General features: G+C 39.1%; 1 protein-coding gene across 1 annotated transcript; it reads left to right on the top strand.

Moving 5' to 3' along the window:
• The first annotated feature begins 262 nt into the window (after window positions 1-262).
• LOC148046805 (vomeronasal type-2 receptor 26-like) lies at window positions 263-22,015 on the top strand. The gene is made up of 8 exons (XM_087714973.1): window positions 263-508; window positions 738-895; window positions 4,760-5,051; window positions 5,449-5,567; window positions 16,052-16,343; window positions 17,567-17,647; window positions 19,420-19,546; window positions 21,117-22,015. The coding sequence occupies exons 1-8, from the start codon at window positions 263-265 to the stop codon at window positions 22,013-22,015; spliced, it is 2,214 nt and encodes a 737-aa protein (XP_087571099.1).
• Window positions 22,016-22,312: the final 297 nt, after the last annotated feature.

Genomic DNA, 22,312 nt, shown 5'->3' with positions numbered 1-22,312 from the left:
GAACCGGCTCTATGTGCCCGCAGGACCCGGCCGTGGACTGGTTCTCTCCCAGTGTCATGACACTTCAGCAGCAGGACATTTTTGTCTGTTCAAAACATTGCACCTGGTCTCCAGTACGTTGTGGTGGCCCTGCTTATGAGACGATATGCAAAAGTACATGACGTCATGCATCCAATGTCAACAGGCCAAATCAGCGACGGTGGCTCCTCCAGGATTATTGCAGCCCTTGCCAACCCCAGACAGACCCTGGGGAGCTGTGTCCATGGACTTCTTGACTGAATTGCCTCCGTCATCAGGGTTTACTATGGTCCTTGTGGTGGTGGACATGCTCACTAAGATGGGGCATTTCATCCCCTGTTGGAGATTGCCAACAGCCCGCGCCACGGCCCGCATGTTCATCCAACACGTGTTCCGCTTGCACGGTCTACCTCACCGGGTCGTGTCGGACCGGGGGACACAATTCACAGCCCAGTTTTGGAAAGGGCTGATGGAAGCTCTAGATGTGCAAGTATGTTTGTCCTTGGCACACCATCCCGAAATGATGGGGGGGTATGGAGAAGGTGATTGGGATTCTAGAACAGTACCTGTGCTATTTTGTGAATCAGCAGCAGAATAACTGGGTTGAGTACCTGGCCGTGGCAGAGTTTGCATTTAACAACTCCCAAAATAGCTCCACACGGATGACGCCCTTCATGGCTAACGTTGGGTATCACCCTCGTTGTTTCCCTCTCACCCAGGTGGACTCCCCGGTCCCCGCAGCACAGGACTTCCTCTCTGAACTCCAAGAAGTCCACCAAGTGGTTGGCCGCTATTTGAACCAGGTGAAGGAAGATTATAAAAGAGCGGCGGATAAGTCTCGACATGCGGTGCTGGACTTGGCTGTAGAAGATCGTGTGTGGCTGTCCACATGACATCTTCCATCCCATCGGCCAGCTAAGAGGTTGGATCACCAGTATCTTGGACCGTTTCCCAAGGAGGCCGTCATCAACCCAGTGGCTTATCGCCTAACCCTCCCACATTAGATGCGAGTGCACCCGGTGTTCCATCGCTCGCTCTTGATCCCTGAATGATCGGCTTGTCCTCTCCACCGACACTCTTCCCCTCAACCGTCGTTGCATGCGGTGAACATACAGCTGTCACATGCCGTGGTCTGGATCTGTGACTCTAGATGGCTCAAGGGATGGTTTCAATATTTAGTAGACTGGGCGGATGAGGGGTCAGGCGGGGGGACCTGGACCGAAGCCACAGCCATGCATGCCTCTGCTCTGGTGTGAGCCTATCATAAGTACAACCCATCCCAACTGCATCCCGAACGTCAGACCGGGGGAAGGGCCCTGCGGTAAGGGATAGTGTTGTGGCTTGGCAGGAGCCTTTGGAGCTTCCACTAGACTCCGACAGCAAGGGGTCATATGAGTCAGCCCTGAAGGATGCGGAGGACCCTGGACAGGCTTCTGACTCTGAGCAGGTTGCAGAGAGACTAGTTGGTCCCCAGGTGATGACTGAGCCTGGGATCAGTGGGAAGGAGACAAGAGAGACTGAGAGAGAAACCTCCTGTCAGTTGTTTCGGGATGCATGCAGGAGAAGGTCTGACCGATGTAAAGAGCAACTGAGTACTTACAGGAGATGATAACGAGCAGCTGTTGCTCATTAGGATCTGCTCCTGCTGATAAAAGAGACTGATGGTGCCACGCCCTGGTTGCAGAAGTCACTGTTCCCCGTTCGCGTGCAAACATCAAGAAAAGCCCACTTGGATAAGTGACTTGATTTATATAATCCTGTTTTGCAGTAGTTTATGAGTTATAGGACTTTTGTCACAGCAATTATCTGTATTTATTTTGGGCTCGCAGCCAGCAAGAGCTGGGACTGATAAAAAACATTCCTTTGAACGTTTTGTTTGGCTTTCATTTCTGAACCGACAAGGAGGGGATCAGAACACATCACTGTCCTAAGGGCTTTGAACTTTTGTGCAAGTGTGTTCTGAATTGGAAATTGTAGCAATAGCAATAGCACGTAGACTTATGTACCACTGTGCAGTGTTTTAAAGCCCTCTCTAAGCTGTTTACAGAGTCAGCATATTTTCCCCCAACAATCTGGGTCCTCATTTTACCAACCTCAGAAGGATGAAAGGCTGAGTCAACTTGAGCCTGGTGAGATTCGAACTGCAAAACTGCAGGCAGCCGGAAGCAAGCAGTGGTGGGATAATTTAACACCTGACTCTCTGCCCTAATGATTTTTTCTAATAACCAGTTCACCAAACTGCTCAGAAAGTATAGATCTTGGAACAGAGCAACTATGAATTCCCTGTCTCACTCTGTGTGTGTGTGTGTGTGTCTGTGTCTGTGTCTGTGTGTGTGTGTGTGTATTTCACAATATTAAAAAGCACATATGAGATAAATGTAAAACATGTTTTAGTTTACATTTTTGAAGTATTAGTTTTATATTTTTCAAATATCCTTGTCCATTCTTATTTCTTCTTCTCCCTCCCTTTTTTTTTGGGGGGGGAGTGTGAATGATTGTCTATTTCCCTTTCATGTTTATATAGTTTCCAAAGGATTTTCAAATCAAGACCAGTTAATCTGTACCAGACAGTTGATGTTTGACCATTTCATCCAACATTTTGCAAGGAAATGGATTCCTGATCCATTAATAAAAATTAAATCTTTGTCCTGATTTCTAGAATGAGAGCAATGTTGTAACTTCCAACTTCCCAATTCCATTTCTCCACTATTTTCAAAATAGGTTAAGCATCAGTCACTTATCATGTCACCCCAAAGAAGGAAAGCTGTTGATCAGACATATAAAAATAATGCCAGGTTCCATGGCAATTATGTCCCTTGTGAATGACTGCAATCATTCCATTATTCTAGAAGACCACAATATTGAAAGTTCTGCACAGAAGGGAATAGAAATTCAAAAAAAGATCTATATAAATATTTCAAGAGCCACACGGAGGAAGGAAGGAAGGAAGTGGTAATGCTGACTCTGTGCGATTCATTTCCACAAAGTTCTCTTCCTTCTTTTTTATCTGCCAGAAGTTCTCCTTGAGTGTCTCAGATATTTTCTCCATACAGAGAAAAGAATCATAAAATCAATCCTCCTGGTGTCCGGATGCAAAAACAGTTACTCTGAGCTGCCCTGCGAGTGATGCTTTCCCTGTTCCACATGAGTGGTATCAACCTGGTGACCTCATCATTGGTGGGATGATGTCTCATTTGATTTACCATTTCTATCAAACTCTATTCAAACAGCATCCTTTTGTCAACCTTTATGATTCACCAATGTAAATATTTTCCTTTGAATCACCTGACTTATGCCCACAATAGCAAAGAATCGTTTATATGACTGTTTGTATAGAGTTTTTCATGTACATGTAAGAATTCTTTGGGTTTTGAAAGTGGTGACAGAAGAGCGAACATTATTTGTGTTTGTTTCATTAACAACATTCTCGTGTCAAGCATATTTGATTGCATGGGAATTATCAAAAACAAGAAGGCTAAAAAAATTCAGCTCTGCCACATTTCACATGAAAAAAATAATGGTGCTTTTTCAAAAGGCAACTGGATATTCTTGGTTTTTGCTTTGAAAAGATTTTGCTTCTCTTCCAAGAAGCTTCTTGTTCTGGTTCAGTTCTGGTTTAGTTCTGGAAGCTTCTTGGATGAGAAGCGAACTCTTTTCAAAGAAAAAAAATCCCCAAGAAAGTCCAGTTGTCTTTTGGAAATGCACTTTTGGGACAGCTATGACCTGGATGACTGAGAATCTCCAAAGACATAAATATTGGAACTTAGTTCAATCTATTGGCATTCTATTTTACTGAACAGGTAAGGAATGGTAGGAAGAGTAAAGGTGTTTTAGTATCTCTACCTGCTGCAGCCTATAGTGGACACACACCTTAGATAATGATTCTGGGGGAGCTAAGAATTATGAAATTCCTTCAGAAATGGAAAGATTCAGATGAGCAAGATGTATGAGTTTAGAGAGAATTTCACCCTTAATCTATAATTCATTCTAATTCTAGTTCCTAGAAAACTGAGAGAAATGGGATTATTCTTATAAAAGAAAGGAACCGGAGTGATTCCATATTTACACTTTTCATAACCCTAGAAGGGTTCATTTTTGGGAAAAACAAGGCTATTCAATGCCAGGTCAGCCTGATATTACAGGAACTGCCATGGCAGTGTCAGGAAGCTGCCATGATGAGATTGATTGTCTTGTTACGGGGAAAATGACAGGGGGATTTCTGGTCGGAGTAGCCAGAAAGTGTATATAACAGAGTTATGTAAGGGTAATGAACTGTTACTCCAAATGTATTTTAGCCATGTATTCGGACCTATCCGACATTTACTTTCTGTCTTCCATGATTGAGAATCCTTTTGCAAAAGACTATATACAAATATATTTTAAATAAATATGCTTTTTATTGTTCATGGTCTCTTTGAGCTGAAATGAGAGGTTATTTTTTCTCACAAAAACTAAATCAACTGAGAAAACAACAAGCCATGGCATTCTAGTTTAAACTCAACACTGAAGTTACAATTTCAGAAATTAACATAGTATATGTCTTATGCTGATTAATTTTCTGGAAAAAATATTAAAGGAAATAAATTGTGTACAAAGTATATTTGGACTGATTAGAAAAGTAATTAATACTTCACTCAGAAACAGGTTTTGCAGTTGTCAGATATACAATGACCATCCTAATATAATTTGCAAAATTATGAATTATGATTATTTTGAAAAGATGTGCTCAATCTATTTTCAGTGTAACAACCAAATTCTACCAGCACGTCCTTGCCTTGGCCTTTGCTGTGAAGGAGATCAATGAGGACCCCCAGATCTTACCCAATGTCACTCTCAGGTTTCACATATGTGATAGTTACTACAACCCAAGGATGACCTATCATAGCACTATGGACCTGCTTTTCAAATCCCAGGAATTTGTCCCTAATTACAAATGTGATAGCCAGAAGAATCTCATGGCCATCCTTGGAGGGTTAGGTTCTGATACATCATCTAATATAGCTGAAGTTATAAGTTTATTCAAGATTCCCCAGGTAAGTATGGAGGAGATGAGCAGAAAAATTATGCACTTTGTTGTTATGACATACTTACTGAGAATCAGATATTAGATTTGCAGTAAGACATTCTGCAGACCTTAAGGTATAATACGTAGGACTATTTTATGAAGCTACAAAGCCAATCATAGAAGTGGGTATCTAGAGTCATTCCATACCAGAGGGTAGATTTGAATGTAGGACACCCTGGCCCTGTTCAAACAAATGAACTATTGTAATGTGCTTGAAATAATTCATAGGAATTCCATTCAATATTAATTTTCATAAAGAAATAGAGGAAAAATTCCTTCTTTGGGTATTTTTTACAAAAAACTAGATCCAGAAAGATTGGATTTGAGCTAACAACTCAACAGAATATTACTTTGCTTTCTTTCAGCTGACATATGGCTCATTAGCCCAAGAAGAGTTTCAGACCACCAAGCGACCTTCACTTTATTCCATGGTCCCAAAAGAGGACCATCAATATGTTGGAATTATCGGCTTCCTGGGGGCGGAGTCTGTCGCCGAGGAGGGCTCAACCGAGCTCCTCTCAGAGATCTGGTCTGTATATCTAAATAAGATCATAGATATCACCCCTTTTTGGCTATAAAGGGGCAGGGAGTAGCTCTGTGTGCTAGGGTCTATTCGTAATTCACAGCCTTTCTCTTTTTTTTTGGCTGTGGACAGAGATTAGATCCAGCGTAAGCCGAGCCTTTATCTCCAGCCAGTTTCTTCTCAGCTGCTCTTTTTTGCAGCCCTAGACAGGCGATCCCCCCCCCCAGGACAAAGCAAAGTTGTTTGAAGCTAGGATTAATATGGGCGGGTCCCACCCCTGTGAGATTTATGCTTTTATTACTATCTTAAACACCAGCACCATTTGTCTTAGAGGCTTCTTTGTTTAAACGGACTTCAAAATGGCGATTTCTCCCCGTTGGTGACTGATAGAGGATGTACTTAGCCGGTTTTACCTTCCTGCAGACCGCTCCTTAACAAAATATTTTTTTTTTTTTGAAACAGAGGGGAGCGAAAGCGCTGTTTATTTGTTTATTTATAATGGCACCCAGGTCAAAATCGAAGCGTCTCTCTACAAATGTGCCTAAAGAATCTAAAGAATCTATACTGGAATCGCAGCCCTTGTCTCCTACGCCCTCTACTGGAGAATTTTTAACACAGGAATTTCTCTTTCAAATGCTTAATGATTTTAAACAAGAAATTAAGGAATTTGTATTGGAGCTATATGATGATTTAAAGTCTAAAATTGACCAAATGAAGGCAAATACGTTTGCAGCCGTGTCTGCCCTGTCAGATTATAGTGCTGAAATAGAGAATAAATTGGAAAGCTTGGAGGAGGCTAATTCTAATTTGACTACTAATATTCAAATATTACAACAAAAAATTAGAGACACTCAAGAACAGCTCGTTATGATAAACTTTAATAAGAAGGCATTCGCAATAAGAGTCAGAGGATTCCGCGAAAAGGAGCGAGAGAATCTGAAACAGACCTTTGTTGAAGCCTTCAGCCATGCGGTGGGAAGCCCGGGACTTAACTTTGATTGGCAGATTCGGAAAATCTATCGCCAGAACTCGTTGGTAGCGGAACAGCGACAGCTCCTGAGGGACATAATTATATATTTTTCCACAAAAGAATCCAGAAACGCGATTATGCAAAAGTTTCATAATAATAGTTTGCGAGTTGATGACCAGGACTTGATTGTCTTCAAAGAAATACCTTTCCAGATGTTGAGAGCAAGAAGAGACTATGCTTTTTTAACTAAAGAGCTTAGAAATCAACAGATTCAATATAGATGGGAGGCCCCAGCCGGCATTACGGTCACATTTGAGAATCAAAGACTTCGTCTTAACTCTGTTTCGGAGGCTCGAGATTTCTATTACAAGTTTTTGAAGGCGGGACTTCCTGATTCACTTGGAAAAGAGGAGAGACAAGCCGAAGGAGAAGGCAAGCAACAGACCACATGGCTGCAAGATGGAGGGGGTAGCCTTTCCTCCCTCGGAGAAGCAGAAAAGCGGAGATCGAGGATTTAGACATTTTAAAATATTTGCCAAAGTTGTGGATTGAATGGGGGTTTGCGACCTCTCTCCGGTAGAAAAAGCGGAACTTATTGGTGGGGTGATACTGATTGTATATATGTAAAATGAATGCGGAATGATTTATGTTGTTTAAATTCTGTTAGAAGGGATTACTTTAAAACAGAAGGTAAACTGATTCTTGTTGAAAGTATTATTTGAATATGTGGAATGATCCATGCTATTTAATTTTTATTAGAAGGGAAAGCTTGGTGAAATTATTTTGAGCTAGATTTTAAATTAATGTCTGCATAAATTTGATAGTGGTAAATATCAGAGAAGCAAGGGATGAGGGTAAAATGCATGCGGAATGATTTACGTATATTGGTGGGGTGATATTGAATGTATATATGTAAAATGAATGCAAAATGATTTATGCTGTTTAAATTCTGTTAGAAGGGAAAGCTGGACGAGATTATTTTTTAAAACAGAAGGTTAACTGATTCTTGTTGAAAGTATTATTTGAATATGTGGAATGATCCATGCTATTTAATTTTTATTAGAAGGGAAAGTTTGGTGAAATTATTTTGAGCTAGATCTTAAACTAATGTCTGCATAAATTTGATAGTGGTAAATATCAGAGAAGCAAAGGATGAGGGTAAAATGCATGCGGAATGATTTACGTTGTTTAAATCCTATTAGAAGGGAAAGCCGGTCGGGATCATCTTAAGATAGAATGTAAACTGATTTTTGTGTAAAGTAATACTTGATTCACGCTGCTTAAATTTTACTAAGAAGGGAAAGTTTGGTTAGATTATTTTGAATTACTGTTTGAAAATAAGGTTAAGAAAGATTATTTACGCTGTTTAAATCCTATTAGAAGGGAAAGTTTGATTATTCTTCTGTAAAGTAATATTTGAATATGTGGAATGATCCACGCTGCTTAAATTTTACTAGAAGGGATTATTTTTGAGCTAGATTGTATATTGATGTCTATACAAATTTGTATAAATGTTTATCTGAATACAAGGTTAAGGAAGAGGAACGGGAGAGTCTATAGGAGGTCGGGGTAAATAACAAAGAAGTAAGAGACGAGAATAAAATATAGATAGAATGACTTACACTATTTAAGCATAGATAAAGATGGGGGGCTGGGCTTAACACAAAGAGTTCTTTTTCTTTTTTTTTCCTTTTTCTTTTTTCTTTTTTCTTTTTTCTTTTCTTTCTTTTTTCTTGTTTTTCTTTCCTTTAATATATTACTTTTATTTTTAATCCATACGAACACAAGATACTTTAGATAGAAGGCAGTGCGAGGTGTGGGCCGTGGGAAGTCGGGAGGATTAGGGATGGGGATTTATGGGGGGTGGGTGGGTGGGTGTTAACATAGTCTCAATAAGAACAAGAATGCACTTATATACGGTTGTTTTTTTTCTTTTTTTTTCTCCTTTCTTTCTTTATATTTTTTTTCCTTGGTTTATTTTAAAGGCATACACCAAGGAGGGAGGTAGAGGGAAAGAAGAGGGAGGAGTAAGGAAGGAGTAAGGGGAATGTAAGGAGGGCATGTTGGGAGTAAGGGGAGAAGGAAGGTTTGAGGGGAAAGGGAAGTAGGAGGGGAGTGTTAAAGGGAGGAAAGGAAAGTTGGAGGGGGTAGATGGGGTGTATGGAGGAAGTGTCAGGTGGGGTTGTGAATGATGAGTTGTGTTTTCTTTTTTATTTTGTTTTATTTATTTATTTATTTTTCTTACAGCAAATACCCTGTATATAAGTGATTGTAAAATGGAATGTGAAAATGAATAAAATATATTTAAAAAAATAAAAAAAATATGTTGGAATTATCCAACTGCTTCTTCATTTCAGGTGGACATGGATTGGGATTTTTACTACGGATAACAACAATGGAGAACGTTTCTTACAGAAAATGCAGTCCTTACTTTCCCAGAACGGTATTTGCTCATCGTTTATAGAAAGGCTTTCAGAACTAATCCATCTAGAAAACTTTGAAGAATCTTTTCACTCAATTGAAATTATTTTCATTAGTTTGAGAAATAGCAACAGCACCACATTTCTTGTCTATGAAGAATCAGGGACAATTGTGTGGCTGAGAGCTCTCATATTTCTAGCAGATCCCGAAAACAAGCAAATGGCATTATATAGAAAGGTGTGGATCATGACTGCACAGATTGATTTCGTGGACTCTGGCTTTCAAATCAGTTGGGATCTCCAGATGTTCCATGGGGCTATTTCCTTCAGTGTTCATTCAAGAGCAGTTGTAGGTTTCAAAAAGTTTCTTCAGACTATCAAACCTCATTCAGGCTGCAGAGATGGGTTTCTGCAGGATGTTTGGGAACAAGCCTTTGATTGTTCATTCTCAAAATCAGAATTACAAGAAATGCCCAATAGGCAGTGCCCAGGAGAGAAGAAACTGGGGGATCTTCCTGCTCCTGTGTTTGAAATGGAAATGACTGGCCAAAGCTACAGCATCTACAATGCTGTTTATGCTGTGGCTAATGCTTTGCAGTCTCTACACAAGCTGAGGTTCAATAAGAAAAAAAACAATGATGGTTAAAAAAACTGACCTTCCACATCTGCAGCCTTGGCAGGTATTCTTTCTGCACTGGACACTTCTTTGATCTCAATGATAAGTGAGATTCATGCTATTTAAGGAAGCCTGGGTCTGAACAGTTTCAGTTCTCAGTGTTGTCATGGGGACAGAATGGCGGGGGGGGGAGTGCATTAGATGCACATTGTCAGCTGCAGTCGGATCTCAGATTACTGCAGAGGGTTTGGGAGGGATGCATCTTATAGGGTACTGTGATTAATGACCCAGACTGAGGGGACAGGGGTAAAGTTTAGAGATAAATCAAACAAAGCACAGGCTTGACTGCGAACAGAACCTGTCTAATGGCAGGAAACAATTCATTCCTTTGGTCGTTTTAAGAGTGGAAAGTTCTATTTGTGATTATAAGAGACTCTGTGCCAAGTGTTGCCTTGTCCTGCATGTGGAAGCTAGTTATCTGGCAGCTCTCCAAGCGAGATAAGATACATATTTCTCTGAAAGACTGTTTGCCAAGCCTTGCTGACTGTGAATGAAAGGAATTCACAGTTGTGTAAATAAAAGAGGTTTCTCCAGGACCAAGATTCTGCTTCATGCTTTTTAAGGAAGCTTAGGTCAGAACATCAGGAGAGTCATATAAACTGAAACAATGCTGGTTTTTTTGTCTGCTAAATTTTCAGGTTTTGGTCGAACATAAGATAAGTTGCTCTGATATGGGGATCCCAATGTGTCATTCATTTGGTATATAGACCAAGGCACCTGTCTCCACCCGCTTATACAAGCAACAATCAAATAGAATCGAATAGCTTTGTCACAATAATGGGTTCCGAATCCCGTTGCCACAGATACAGTGCAATGGGGCCCAGGGCCCCCACATGTACACACACACACACACACACACACACACACACACACACATGCATGCATCCTTACCTCTGCAATGCCTCCGCAATGCTCCAGCTGCTCAGCGGAGCATCACGCATGCGCCGTACTCTCCATGCATGGAAGCGCCGAAGAGCTCAAATACAGGTAAGGAGCTCAGGTGGGCAGGTAGGACCTCCGGAGCACCGTACCAGAACGGTATCTGATGCTGCCGGCAGGCACCGGTATGCCCGTACCAGGGTGTACCACCTACAACCCACCACTGCTCTGTCCATTTTAACACTCTACTCCAAGCGACTTAGAGAAAATTGATTTCCCATGTATTGTTAGGACTTTCAGTTATTGATTCAAAGCACATCCAATGTTTCCTATCCTACTTTCATGATATTTATGCTTTCTTTTAATAAACCACCTGTAACTTTGCAGAGTGAATTAAGTTTCTGCCCTGCTCTTACAGTTTCAGGCCTTCATGATACAAGTTGCATCTCTCAAAAGAGACCAGGGATGAAATGCTACCGGTTTAGGTAGTAAAAATGCTACTCGTTCAGCTGAACCAGTAGTAAAAATAAATGCTTTAAAAAGTAAAAAAAAAAAGTCCCAATGATCAGCTGTGCTGCGTGATCATGGGAGCTATTTTATGTGTGATGTCCAGCTGCTTTTGCATTGTGTGTGAGTCAGTTGTGTAGCTTTTGTGTTATTTTTGTGTGAAGTGCGATAGTTTGTTTTTGAGCTTTCGGTGACTCTGTGAGGCTCCTGCTTGTTGCCCGACCGGTCACATGTCAACCAAGCCACGCCCACCAAACCACACCCACAGAACCAGTAGGGAAAATTTTTGAATTTCACTACTGAAAGTGACCCCAAGGAAGTAAGAGAAATAAATATTAGAATCCACACAGACATAAAAAATCACAGTGTCACATTTTAGTATGGCAGAGAAAGAAAATCAGCAAGAATTTCAAAATGTGTCTTTAAATGAATTTCCTGCAACTTGGCATATCCAATTTGAAGATCTTCAGCATGGCTTAAGCTCTCTTAGCATAATTTTGAAACTACAAAGCCAAATACAGGAAGTAAGTATTCATAGACATTCCACACTGGAGGGAAGATTTGAACTCTTTGCTTCTATGAAAACAATTGATTAGTTGATTTTGTATCATTTGATTTGATTTGATTTGATTGGTCTTGTATGCCGCCCACTCCTGAAGGACTCCGGGTGGCTTATAATAAATGTGGGAAGGGGAATAAAATAAACAAATAGACAAAACAACAATTTAAAATACACAACATTCATAGTTACCGTGGGGCTGGCTATTTCAACAGCCCCCTGGCCTGCCGGAGCAGCCAGGACTTAGTGGCTTTTCATCATGTGTGTTTGAAATAAGTCAAAGAAATTCCTTTCCATTTTAATACTTAGAAGAATGTCAGGAAAATAAATCCTTCCTTGGATGTGTTTAATATGAAAACAAGATAGGAAAATTAAATTTGATTAAAAGACTCAACAGAATATTCCTGGACCTTCTTTTAGTTCACAGAAATATTCAGGAAATACTTGGTGAAGATATTTTCGTATGCTTCCCCTCCTCCTCTCTTTAGCATCATGTTTTGTGTTGTAAAATTAAGCTATAGTTATTACCATCTATTATTTTGAATAACATTCATTGGCTAACAATAAAGAGAATACAGCCAAAAAACAAACAAACTAGAAATACCCAGTTCCTGCAACCATTCTTTAAATGTTTTAGATGCCAGTCCCCTAATCATCTTTCTTGCTCTTTTCTACACTCTTTCGACACATCTTTGTTACATTGTGGTGACCAAAACTGGATGCAGTGTGGCCTTACCAAGGCATTATGAGTGGTATTAACATTTCATGTGATCTTGATTCTATCCCTTTGTTGATGCAGCCTAGAACTGTGTTGGCTTTTTTGGCAGCTGCTTCACACTGCTGGCTCCTATTTAAATCGTTGTCCACTAGAATTCTGAGATCCCTCTCACAGTGATAGGAGTGTTCCAATATCTCAAGGACAGTCACAAAGAAGAGGGACTCAAACTATTCTCCAAGGTACCTGACTCTGTTATTCTATTCTATTCTATTCTAAATATAGCTCATTAGCCCAAGAGGAACTTCAGACCACTAACTCTCTTCAGTTTATTTCATGCTTCCAAAAGGAGACCATTGATGCATTGGGATTACTTCATTAATTCAGGAAGATGTGGAATGGGATTTTTGCTGTTGATTATAACAGTGGAGAAAATTTATTCTTCTTCTTTCATCTCCATATAGGGGAATCTGGAAGGAAATCATACAAAATTTCTTAATTTCTTAAAATGAGGGAATGTCAAAACATCAATGAATCTCAGTGCTATGCAAAGGAAAGTGAACTGCATTTATTATTCATTATAAAAATAACATACATTTCAAAAAATGATGCAATTTTGTATTGCAAATTCCCCTCTGTGCATTTTGTTAGCAAGTGCGCATTTAAAGATCAACCACTTATTCTCCTCATCAAAAACAAAGTAATCGTCTCCTACAGGAATCACGATATTTTCTGAACTAGGCAGAAGCATAAAAGACTGCACAGAAGGCTTATTTCAATTCAACAGCAATCAATGTTTCTTGAACCCCAGGGAGGTTCAAGGCACAGGGATAATAAGAGCTGTGTGTCAGACATGGCTACAGGTTTCCTCTCTCCGTTCACCTCCGCCAGAGTAACTGTTCAAACCCTGATGCTCTTCAACATACGAATTTGTACTCTGGTGAATCTCCCAATACCCAATGGTGGATTTTCTGATTAGTTGCATGCTCAGATATAAACCTTGAATTAATCACTGTATCAACTATTGGAATAACAGAATCTTTATTATGGAATAGGATGAAAGAGAGAGACTTTTGCAAAAGTGAAGATGTTACTTCTCCAGATGTTCCTGGTAAAGAAAATAATGACTCTGAGCTGCCCAGCGAGTGAAGCTTTCCTTGTTCCACATGAGTGGTATCTACCTGGGGACCTCATCATGGGTGGGATACTGTCCCACACTTGTTACAATCTTTATGAAATTAATTTTAAGGGACATCCGGATATAACATCTGGTGACACACCAAAGTAAGGGTTCTTTTTTTTCTAATTTTATATCAGTTTCCCCAAAATTGCTTGAGCCTTGGTGGCACAGTGGTTAGAGTGCAGTATTGCAGGCTACTTCTGCTGACTGCCGGCTGCCTAGAATTTGGCAGTTCAAATCTCACCAGGATCAAGATTGACTCGGCTGTCCATCCTTCTGAGGTGGGTAAAATGAGGACCCAGATTGTTGGGGGCAATAGGCTGACTCTGTAAATCACTTAGAGAGGACTGCAAAGCAATGTGAAGCAGTATATATGTCTAAGTGCTTATGTGTGTGGGGGGGAGGGCGAGGCCTGGCTGCAACTATCTGAAAAATTAGTCACACAATCAGATGGATTTGGCATTTTTATCTATCTGTAAAGTCTTTTCCAAGGACCTGGATGATGAGGATGAAGATGAGGATAATGATAATGATGATCCCAAAAAAAAAAGCAAATGCAAGCTTGGAAGAGAACAGCATGTGGCCACACATTAACTGATGTCAGAAGACGAATATCAGAAAAACATAATGGGATATCAGAAAAACGTAAAGGGATATGAGAAAAATATAAAGGAAGAGAAAATAACTTTCCACAAGAAAGTGAAACAAAGTAGTTAGCAGATAAGATACAGGGTTTTACAGAATCTGTAGGTCTAGAATCAACACTCTAACACACCAAAATGTTCCTGCACTTCAGTTTCCACTTGAAATTAATACAAGCTGGCATGCCAAGATCATAGTACATTAAGGAAGTTGTATAACAGCCTCACTTGTAATGAGTGCTTGGAATATACAAAGACAGCACACAATGACTAAATGTGCCTGCATTCATCTTAGGTTCTACATGACATCATACCAAAGTTTTTGTGTCATTAAGTAGAGAGGGCATTACATTTGAAGTGTTTCACCCATAATGGAAGTGTTCATGTATCTCTAAATTTTGTTCTTTGTTATGACTGTCGATGTGATTCAGTAGCTGATTTAGCCCAATTCATTCCTGAAGTTTCCAGTTTCAAATTATCGATCATTATTCCATTAAAATGACACAACTTTTGTTGGCAGCAGCTAGTTGTGACATTGGAAGTATGGTTGGATGTGTAGAGTGTGACTGGACTGCAACATTTTCTCATTTTATTCTCTTTGTATTGTTGTAGTGCTCTTGTGTTTTCACTTTGCGTTTAATATGTTTGATACGGTATTTTTTTCTAATTAAGCCACAGAAAAGCCTACCCATTTTGACTGTGAAGGCATAGAACTATGTTTAATAATTAAGACAATAAAATATTTTTGTTCTAAAAAAATGTCTAAGTGCTATTGCGATTTAGGAGTAAATGGTTCTCAGTATAAATGTAGGCTTTATATTTAATCTATCTTTCAAAAGTTTTTACTTGCGGGAGAATAAACATTTTATTTACATCAGGGTGAAGTGTTTGTCATATAAGGTATAAAAATTTTGTCTTGTTGTGGCCGCCAGTGGCCAGCAGAGCTGGCAGTAGATTCGGACAGTGCCGTGGTTGGGGAGGAACATGGGCCAGTCCTGGAGTCCGAGGAAGGCTCTGATGAGGGCTCTGTGTCAGAGGCAGAGAGGGGGGGGGGGCAAAGCCATATGCCAGTTATCAGCTGCCTTCAGAGTCAGACATCAGTGAGGCAGACGAACAATTGGAGCCTGTTCCCAGTGTGCGCATGTGCAGAGTTGCCAGGCAAAGGGATCAGCAAAAGAACAGAGGTCAACTTGAGAGTAAGGCCAGAAGTGGACAATGAATGACCACTCCCAGAGGAAATAAAAGAGGTTCAAAGGGGGAGTGGAGTTTGCAGGAGACAATTAGTTCGCTTCATTGGTTTGTGACTCTTTGCCATGTTTTCCAAACATCAGCTTGTCAGTTTTCCAAGCCAGAGAAGGTCTGTGACAATAAATCCTGTCTCAAAAGGCTTTGCTACATTAAAAGATCACAATTCACAGTACATTAATAAAAGGGGCTTTTCCTGGGACCAGGAGTTTACTTCATGCTCTTGGGAAGCCTAGGTCAGAACAGGTGCAAAACATATTTTGAAGGACATTTAGTAAGTATAAAGTAATATTCTTTTTTTTAAAAATCTGTATAATCACACTTAAAAATACATCCATATAGTAAATGACTGATACATGCTGGATTTGTTTATATTCCATTTTGGGGGAAAATTTAGAAACTAAATGGAGTTCCATGAAAAAAAAAACAATACTCTTTTTATTTCTTGTAATAGATCTTTATTGCAAATCATGAAAATAATGTAGAAAAGCAAATCTGAATTGTGTACAAATTATTCGGTATTTTAGAAAATTTATTACTTTCCTACTTTCCTACTTTCTATACTTTCATTAGAGAAAGAAATGTTTGTTCTTTCCTATAAAAATGATGCCACCTTAGGAGAATTTCAACTGGGGTATTTAAATCATTTGCAGTGTATTAATCAAATTCTACCAGCACATCCTCGCCTTGGCTTTTGCTGTCAAGGAGATCAATGAAGACTCCCAGATGTTACCTAATGTCACTCTTGGGTTCCATATCTATGACAGTTATTATGATTCAAGGATGACCTATCGTACCACTCTGGACCTGCTTTTCAAATCTCAGGAATTTGTCCCTAACTACAATTGTGACAGCCAGAAGAATCTCATGGCTATCATTGGGGGACTGGATTTTGTCACATCCTCTTACATAGCTGAAATTGTAGGGTTCTTCAAGATTCCACAAGTAAGTTCTACAGGGGTTGAGAAGAAAATTCTTAATCTTATGGTTGTTATGGAATAATTAATGGGCATCAACGATTAGGCTTAGGTTTGTGTGAATGTGTTCTGCATGGATTGAGGTCTACTACTAGCATTCTTTCTTGAAAGTAGATTGCCAGTTATAGGAAGTAAGTATCAGGGGTGATTCCATAGCTGGGGGAAGATTTGAATGGCTTCTATTAAAACAATTGATGATGTGTTTGAAATATTTTCACACAATGAGAACATCCTCAGAATAACAGAATAACATAGTTGGGGGCACCTTGGTGGTCTTCTAATCCAAGAAATTTGTTACTATGTTCTTAAAAGATTGCTAGGACAACAATGTTCCTTGGATATATTTTATATGAAAACAAGAGAGGAAAATTAAATTTAAACTACAGATTCAAAAAACTCTACTGGACTTTCTTTTAGCTGACATATGGTGCATTACCTCAGGAGGAATTTCAGACCAGTAAGTTCTCTTCATTTTATTTCATGGTCCCAAAGGGAGACCATCAGTACATTGGGATTGTCCAACTGCTTCATCATTTCAAGTGGACATGGATTGGGATATTTACTAATGATGACAACAATGGAGATAATTTCTTACAAAAAATGAAGCCCTTACTTTCCCAGAATGGAATCTGCTCAGCATTTATAGAAAGGATTGCTCTACAACTCCACTTGGAAAGATTCCCAGAATTTTATGAAACAATCAACATTATTTCCATTAATATGATGAATAGCAAAGCCAATGCATTTCTTGTCTATGGAGAAGCCCCAACAATTATATGGCTAAGATATGTACCATTTCTGGTTGTTCCTGAAAGCAAGGAATTTGCCTTATTTAGAAAGGTTTGGATCATGACTGCACAGATTGATTTTATACTATCAGGCATGGAAATCACATGGGATCTCCGGATGTTCCATGGGGCTCTTTCCTTCACCATTCATTCAACAGCAGTTGCAGGTTTCAAGGAATTTCTTCAGACTATCAATCCTCTTTCAGACTACAGAGATGGGTTTCGACAGAATGTTTGGGAACAATCATTTGATTGTTCATTTCCAAAGCCAGAAATGCATAGTAGGAAATGCACTGGGGAGATGAAGCTGGAGGATCTTCCTGCATCTATATTTGAAATGGAAATGACTGGGCAAAGCTACAGCATCTACAATGCTGTTCATGCTGTGGCTCATGCTTTGCAGACTCTACACATGCTGGGTTTCAACAGGAGGAAAACTATGATGAGGAAAAAACCCGATCTTCCAAATCTGCAGCCCTGGCAGGTATTCCCTTTGAATTGGACGCTCCTTTTATTTCAATGAGCAGTTTAATGTGGAATTATCTTTTGAACCTTTCATGGAAAGTCTTAATACTTTATGCATGTGGAATCAACTTAAGTATGAGAAAAACATAGAAATAAGGAACAATTTATTGATGGAACAAATGTATGCCTTTAGAAATCCTGGGTGCTACAAAACTAGACATTTATATCAAGCGGTTGGAGAGTCATTTGTCTACATTGTTGTAGGATCTTCTCCTTGGGCAGGGTGGTGGACTAGAAGACCTCCAATGTCCCTTCCAACTCTGTGAAGTTGTGTTGTATAAAACAAATACAGAAAAACTGGTTATCTTATTTTGTTATTTTGACAAAATGTTATTTTGTCATTTTGGTATTCAACTATTCTGATCATCCAAAAGCTGCTATACAAATCATGGTTTAGCTGTCAATATTTACTTAATAAATCACCATAGACTGCACAATAAGAGTTAGTTAAAATGATAATTTACATCACTTTTTACTGTCTCTTCCAAAAACGATCAATTCGCTAAGAACTTTTTGTGTGGCTCATGAACTTTTCATGAGTGACAGGCTGAGCTTTCTGTCTCTATCAGAGATTTAGAGGAATGAAGTTGTGGTCCTTCCTAAATGTGGTATGGATAGTTTTAAACAACTCTATATTTCCAATAGTCACTTCTTCTCATTTATCTATGAAAGAATGCTTAAGCCTCAGATTCTAAAATCTGGCTAAAAGAAATTAATCAGGCTCTCAAGTGGCTTCCTACCAATGAGGAAAGATTAGATTTGATCTATCTTGAATTAGTGGTTTAAGCAGTAGACATAAAACAGAAATGATGGATTTTACATAAATCCAAAAGCCTATTTTCATTCTGCTTTAATTCTTTCCTATCTTTATTTAAAATAATATAAAAGACATAATGGAGTGGACATGTACATTTCTATGCAACATTGATTATTAAATTTCAAAACGTAGATATTTAATAATAGTTATTGGAATATGACAAATGAGTGAAGGAACTTGATTATGATATTCTATTTTCTATTATATTGCTATCGATTCCCTCTCTCTTCTATTCTCTTCCAATTAGCTCCATTCATTTCTTCAAGGCATTTCTTTTAACAATTCAGCTGGGGAGAGAGTCTTCCTGAATGAGAAAGGGGAAGCAACTGGTGGCTTCGACTTCACAAACTTGGTCACTTTTCCAAACAGATCCTTTAAGAGAGTAAGAGTGGGAAAGCTGGATCTAGAGGCTCCAAAAGGGAAGGAATTATGGATTGATGATGGTGGGATTGTCTGGAGTCCAGCTTTTAACCAGGTATCAAATTAGTGAATTGACCGAGTCTTAATCCATTATGATGCCCTATTGAGCCTAGTCTCTTTCAAAATCCGATTTTAAGGAAAGATTGGAATATTCTTTTCAAATGTTGATGATGATCAAGCACTTGTCAATTTGACAAAATGAGATTACAATACAAAAGCCATCTTTGCATATTTGGTTTACATTTCCATTTGAAATCACAAGAATAGCCATGTTTCCATGAGTTTGTCACCAAGGGTTATTATTTTCCCACCCTGTCCTTCAAACAGGACCTTTTCTACATCATTGTAGTTTCTACATCTTTTTAAGATGGCGATGAAGTTGATAAATTCAGTATTCTTTTGGGAAGTCAAAAATAATTTATCTGTATAAAGGATAAATATTACGAAGTGTTCTAAATATCTCCCCTTCAAAACCTTTTTATGATTATCACCAGGACCTTCCGCTTTCTCGATGCAATGATCCCTGTTTCCCTGGATATTGGAAGAAAGTAATTGAAGGCAGTCAGTTCTGCTGCTATGACTGTGTTTCATGCCCAGAAGGGAAGATTTCAAATAAAAATGGTAGGGTAGGCAATCTACCATTTTTCATTAGACTTAAACAAAAATTAGTAAACTACTGTATTTTTCGGAGCATAAGATGCACCTTTCTCCCCCTAAATGAGGGTGACAATTTTGGTGCGTCATACACCGAATGTAGCCCCACCCACCCACCAGCCCCAATTTTTTGCCTCTGCCTCCCAGCAATTTACCTCTTAGTAGCAAACGGGGGCTTGTGGAGGCTTCAATAAGATATAGCAATCCCTACAGCCTCTAACAGCTGATGATCAGGAGAAATTGAAAGAGAAATATTCCATTTGCTCCACGTGGCAAATTGTTGGGAGGCAGATTTTTTTTCTTGTGCTAATCAGGCTGTTTGTTGCAAAGAGGTAAGTCAACAACTATAAATGCCTGTAGAATGTTCAAATTGTTAGACTTGTTTTTCAAAGACTGCTTTATTATTGTTCTAGACAACTTAACAAAGTGAAGAAGGTTTTAAAAATAAATGCTTGATCTGAAGAGGCCCAGTGCTATTGTTTTAAAAAGTGCTATTCATTTAAATAACAGAGAATAACTATACTTCCAGAAAGCACATCAATTTTAACAGCATCTGTACAAGTATAGTCTGAAATATAACACTACAAACAGTGTATATTGTCTGTTTGTTGCAAGGAGGCAAATTGCTGGGAGGCAGATATTTTTCCCTTGTTTTCCTCCCCAAAATCTAGGTGTGTCTTATACTTCGGAGCATCTTATACTCCGAAAAATATGGTACTTGTTAGTAATTTAATACTTGCATGAAATTAATGAGCTGAGTTTGAGTATTTTAGAATGCAACTAGATATAGATATATATATATATATATATATATATATATATATATATATATATATATGTATGTATGTATGTATGTATGTATGTATGTATGTATGTATGTATGTATGTATGTATGTATGTATGTATGTATGTATGTATGTATGTATGTATATGTCCGTGAGTGATTGTGTGTGTTCCAGCATAACTCTGGAACATCTTCAGCAATCTCAGCCAAACCTTGTACACAGGTGACTTACCCTTTGGAAACAAAATCTGTGGTGGTAAGACACCCATAATACCTCTTTGAGTGTGTGCTGTTCAGGCATCTACTGCTGGTTTGCTCAGGGATATGATTCACGCACACACACGCTTGATGTGCACTATGCACAAATGTGCAGTACTAAAAATAGCTTCTGCACATGTGCAGAACCAAAAAACAAATGACGCTGCTTATGGTATCGCTGAGAGAACCGGTTTGGGGTCATGGCAGGCCAAGTTTCTACCTACTCAGCCGAACCAGTCTGAACTGGCAGGAACCCACCTCTAGTTCTATTACAATACAGCTAGTGGTGCCTTCAAACGACTTCTACAGAACTGCCATACACTGGCTTATACTGTACAGCTTTACTGTACTCCACAAGGGGGCTTCCTCTTGTAAGGGGGAAAATTCAACATTAGAAATTATGTTTCGTCCTGACATTTCCCCCCTATAAATAAATGCCTGGGCAATGCCAGGTTATCAGCTAGTAGATAGTAAAGCTCCTTTATTTTCTTCCAGATATGAAAGATTGCTTTGAGTGTTCAGAAGATCATTATCCAAATAAACAAAAGAAAGGATGTATCTTGAAACTGGTAGTTTTTCTAACTTTTGAAGAAACCTTAGGAATTGGTTTATCCACAGCAGTTCTTTGTTTCTTCCTCTTGACCTCTTGGGTACTTGGAACTTTTATTAAGTATAGAGATACTCCCATTGTTAAAGCCAACAACAGGTCCCTCACCTACATCCTCCTTATCTCTCTTCTGCTCTGTTTTCTCTCCTCTTTGCTCTTCCTCAGCCAGCCTGGCAAAGTGACCTGCCTGCTCCGACAACCAACTTTTGGCATCACCTTTTCAGTGGCCATTTCTAGTGTACTAGCCAAAACCATCACTGTGGTTGTGGCTTTCATAGCCACTAAACCAGGATCACAGATGAGGAAATGGGTGGGGAAAAGATTGGCCTTTTCTATTGTCCTCTTATGCTCTCTCTTACAATTATGTATTTGTATCCTTTGGTTGTTGGCATTTCCCCCATTCCCTGAGTTGGACAAGCACTCACAGCCCCAAGAAATGATTTTGCAATGCAATGAGGGGTCAGCTTTCTTCTTCTATTGTGTCTTGGGCTACATGGGTATCTTGGCCATTGCCAGCTTCATTGTGGCTTTCCTTGCCCGTAAATTACCTGACACTTTTAACGAAGCCAAGTTCATCACCTTCAGCATGTTGGCCTTTTGCAGTGTGTGGATCTCCTTCTTTCCAGCCTATATGAGCACAAAAGGGAAAGCCATGGTAGCTGTGGAGGTCTTCTCCATCTTGGCCTCCAGCACTGCATTACTGGGATGCATATTCCTCCCAAAATGCTACATCATTGTTTTGCGGCCAGACCTCAACCACAGGGAGCAACTCACAAAGAGAAATTAGTTCATCATGTGATATTTCTGGCTCAGAGAAATTGCCTTAAAAAAGAAATGGAAAGAATGATGTCTATAGGAAAAATACTATATATAAAGTTATAGGAAAAGTTATTTTTTATTAAATATAGAAGTATTTGTGTATGATATTAGTGTATAATATTAGTGATTATTAAGATTTATAATGATTGTCGATTCCAAAAGAAATGCTCCTGTTGATATGTTTCCACCATTTTCTAAGATCCCTGAACCAAATCCTTTCTTCTTTTCAACACATCCACTGAATTTGAGTTTGGTCATCTAGCTT

Source organism: Thamnophis sirtalis, unplaced genomic scaffold (assembly GCF_051295495.1).
Source record: "Thamnophis sirtalis isolate CommonGarterSnake01/CBP01778 unplaced genomic scaffold, rThaSir2_p1.2 scaffold_4, whole genome shotgun sequence".
NCBI lineage: Eukaryota > Metazoa > Chordata > Lepidosauria > Squamata > Natricidae > Thamnophis > Thamnophis sirtalis.
This window is presented reverse-complemented; position numbering and strand designations above follow the sequence as displayed.

Excerpts from the sequence above, each read along its gene's own strand:
- LOC148046805 (XM_087714973.1), top strand. The coding sequence starts at position 263 with ATGGACTTCTTGACTGAATTGCCTCCGTCATCAGGGTTTACTATGGTC. Across the intron at positions 5,568-16,051 it reads ATCGGCTTCCTGGGGGCGGA|TGTATTAATCAAATTCTACC; the intron begins GTCTGTCGCCGA and ends AATCATTTGCAG. Across the intron at positions 16,344-17,566 it reads GGTTCTTCAAGATTCCACAA|ACTCTACACATGCTGGGTTT; the intron begins GTAAGTTCTACA and ends CATGCTTTGCAG.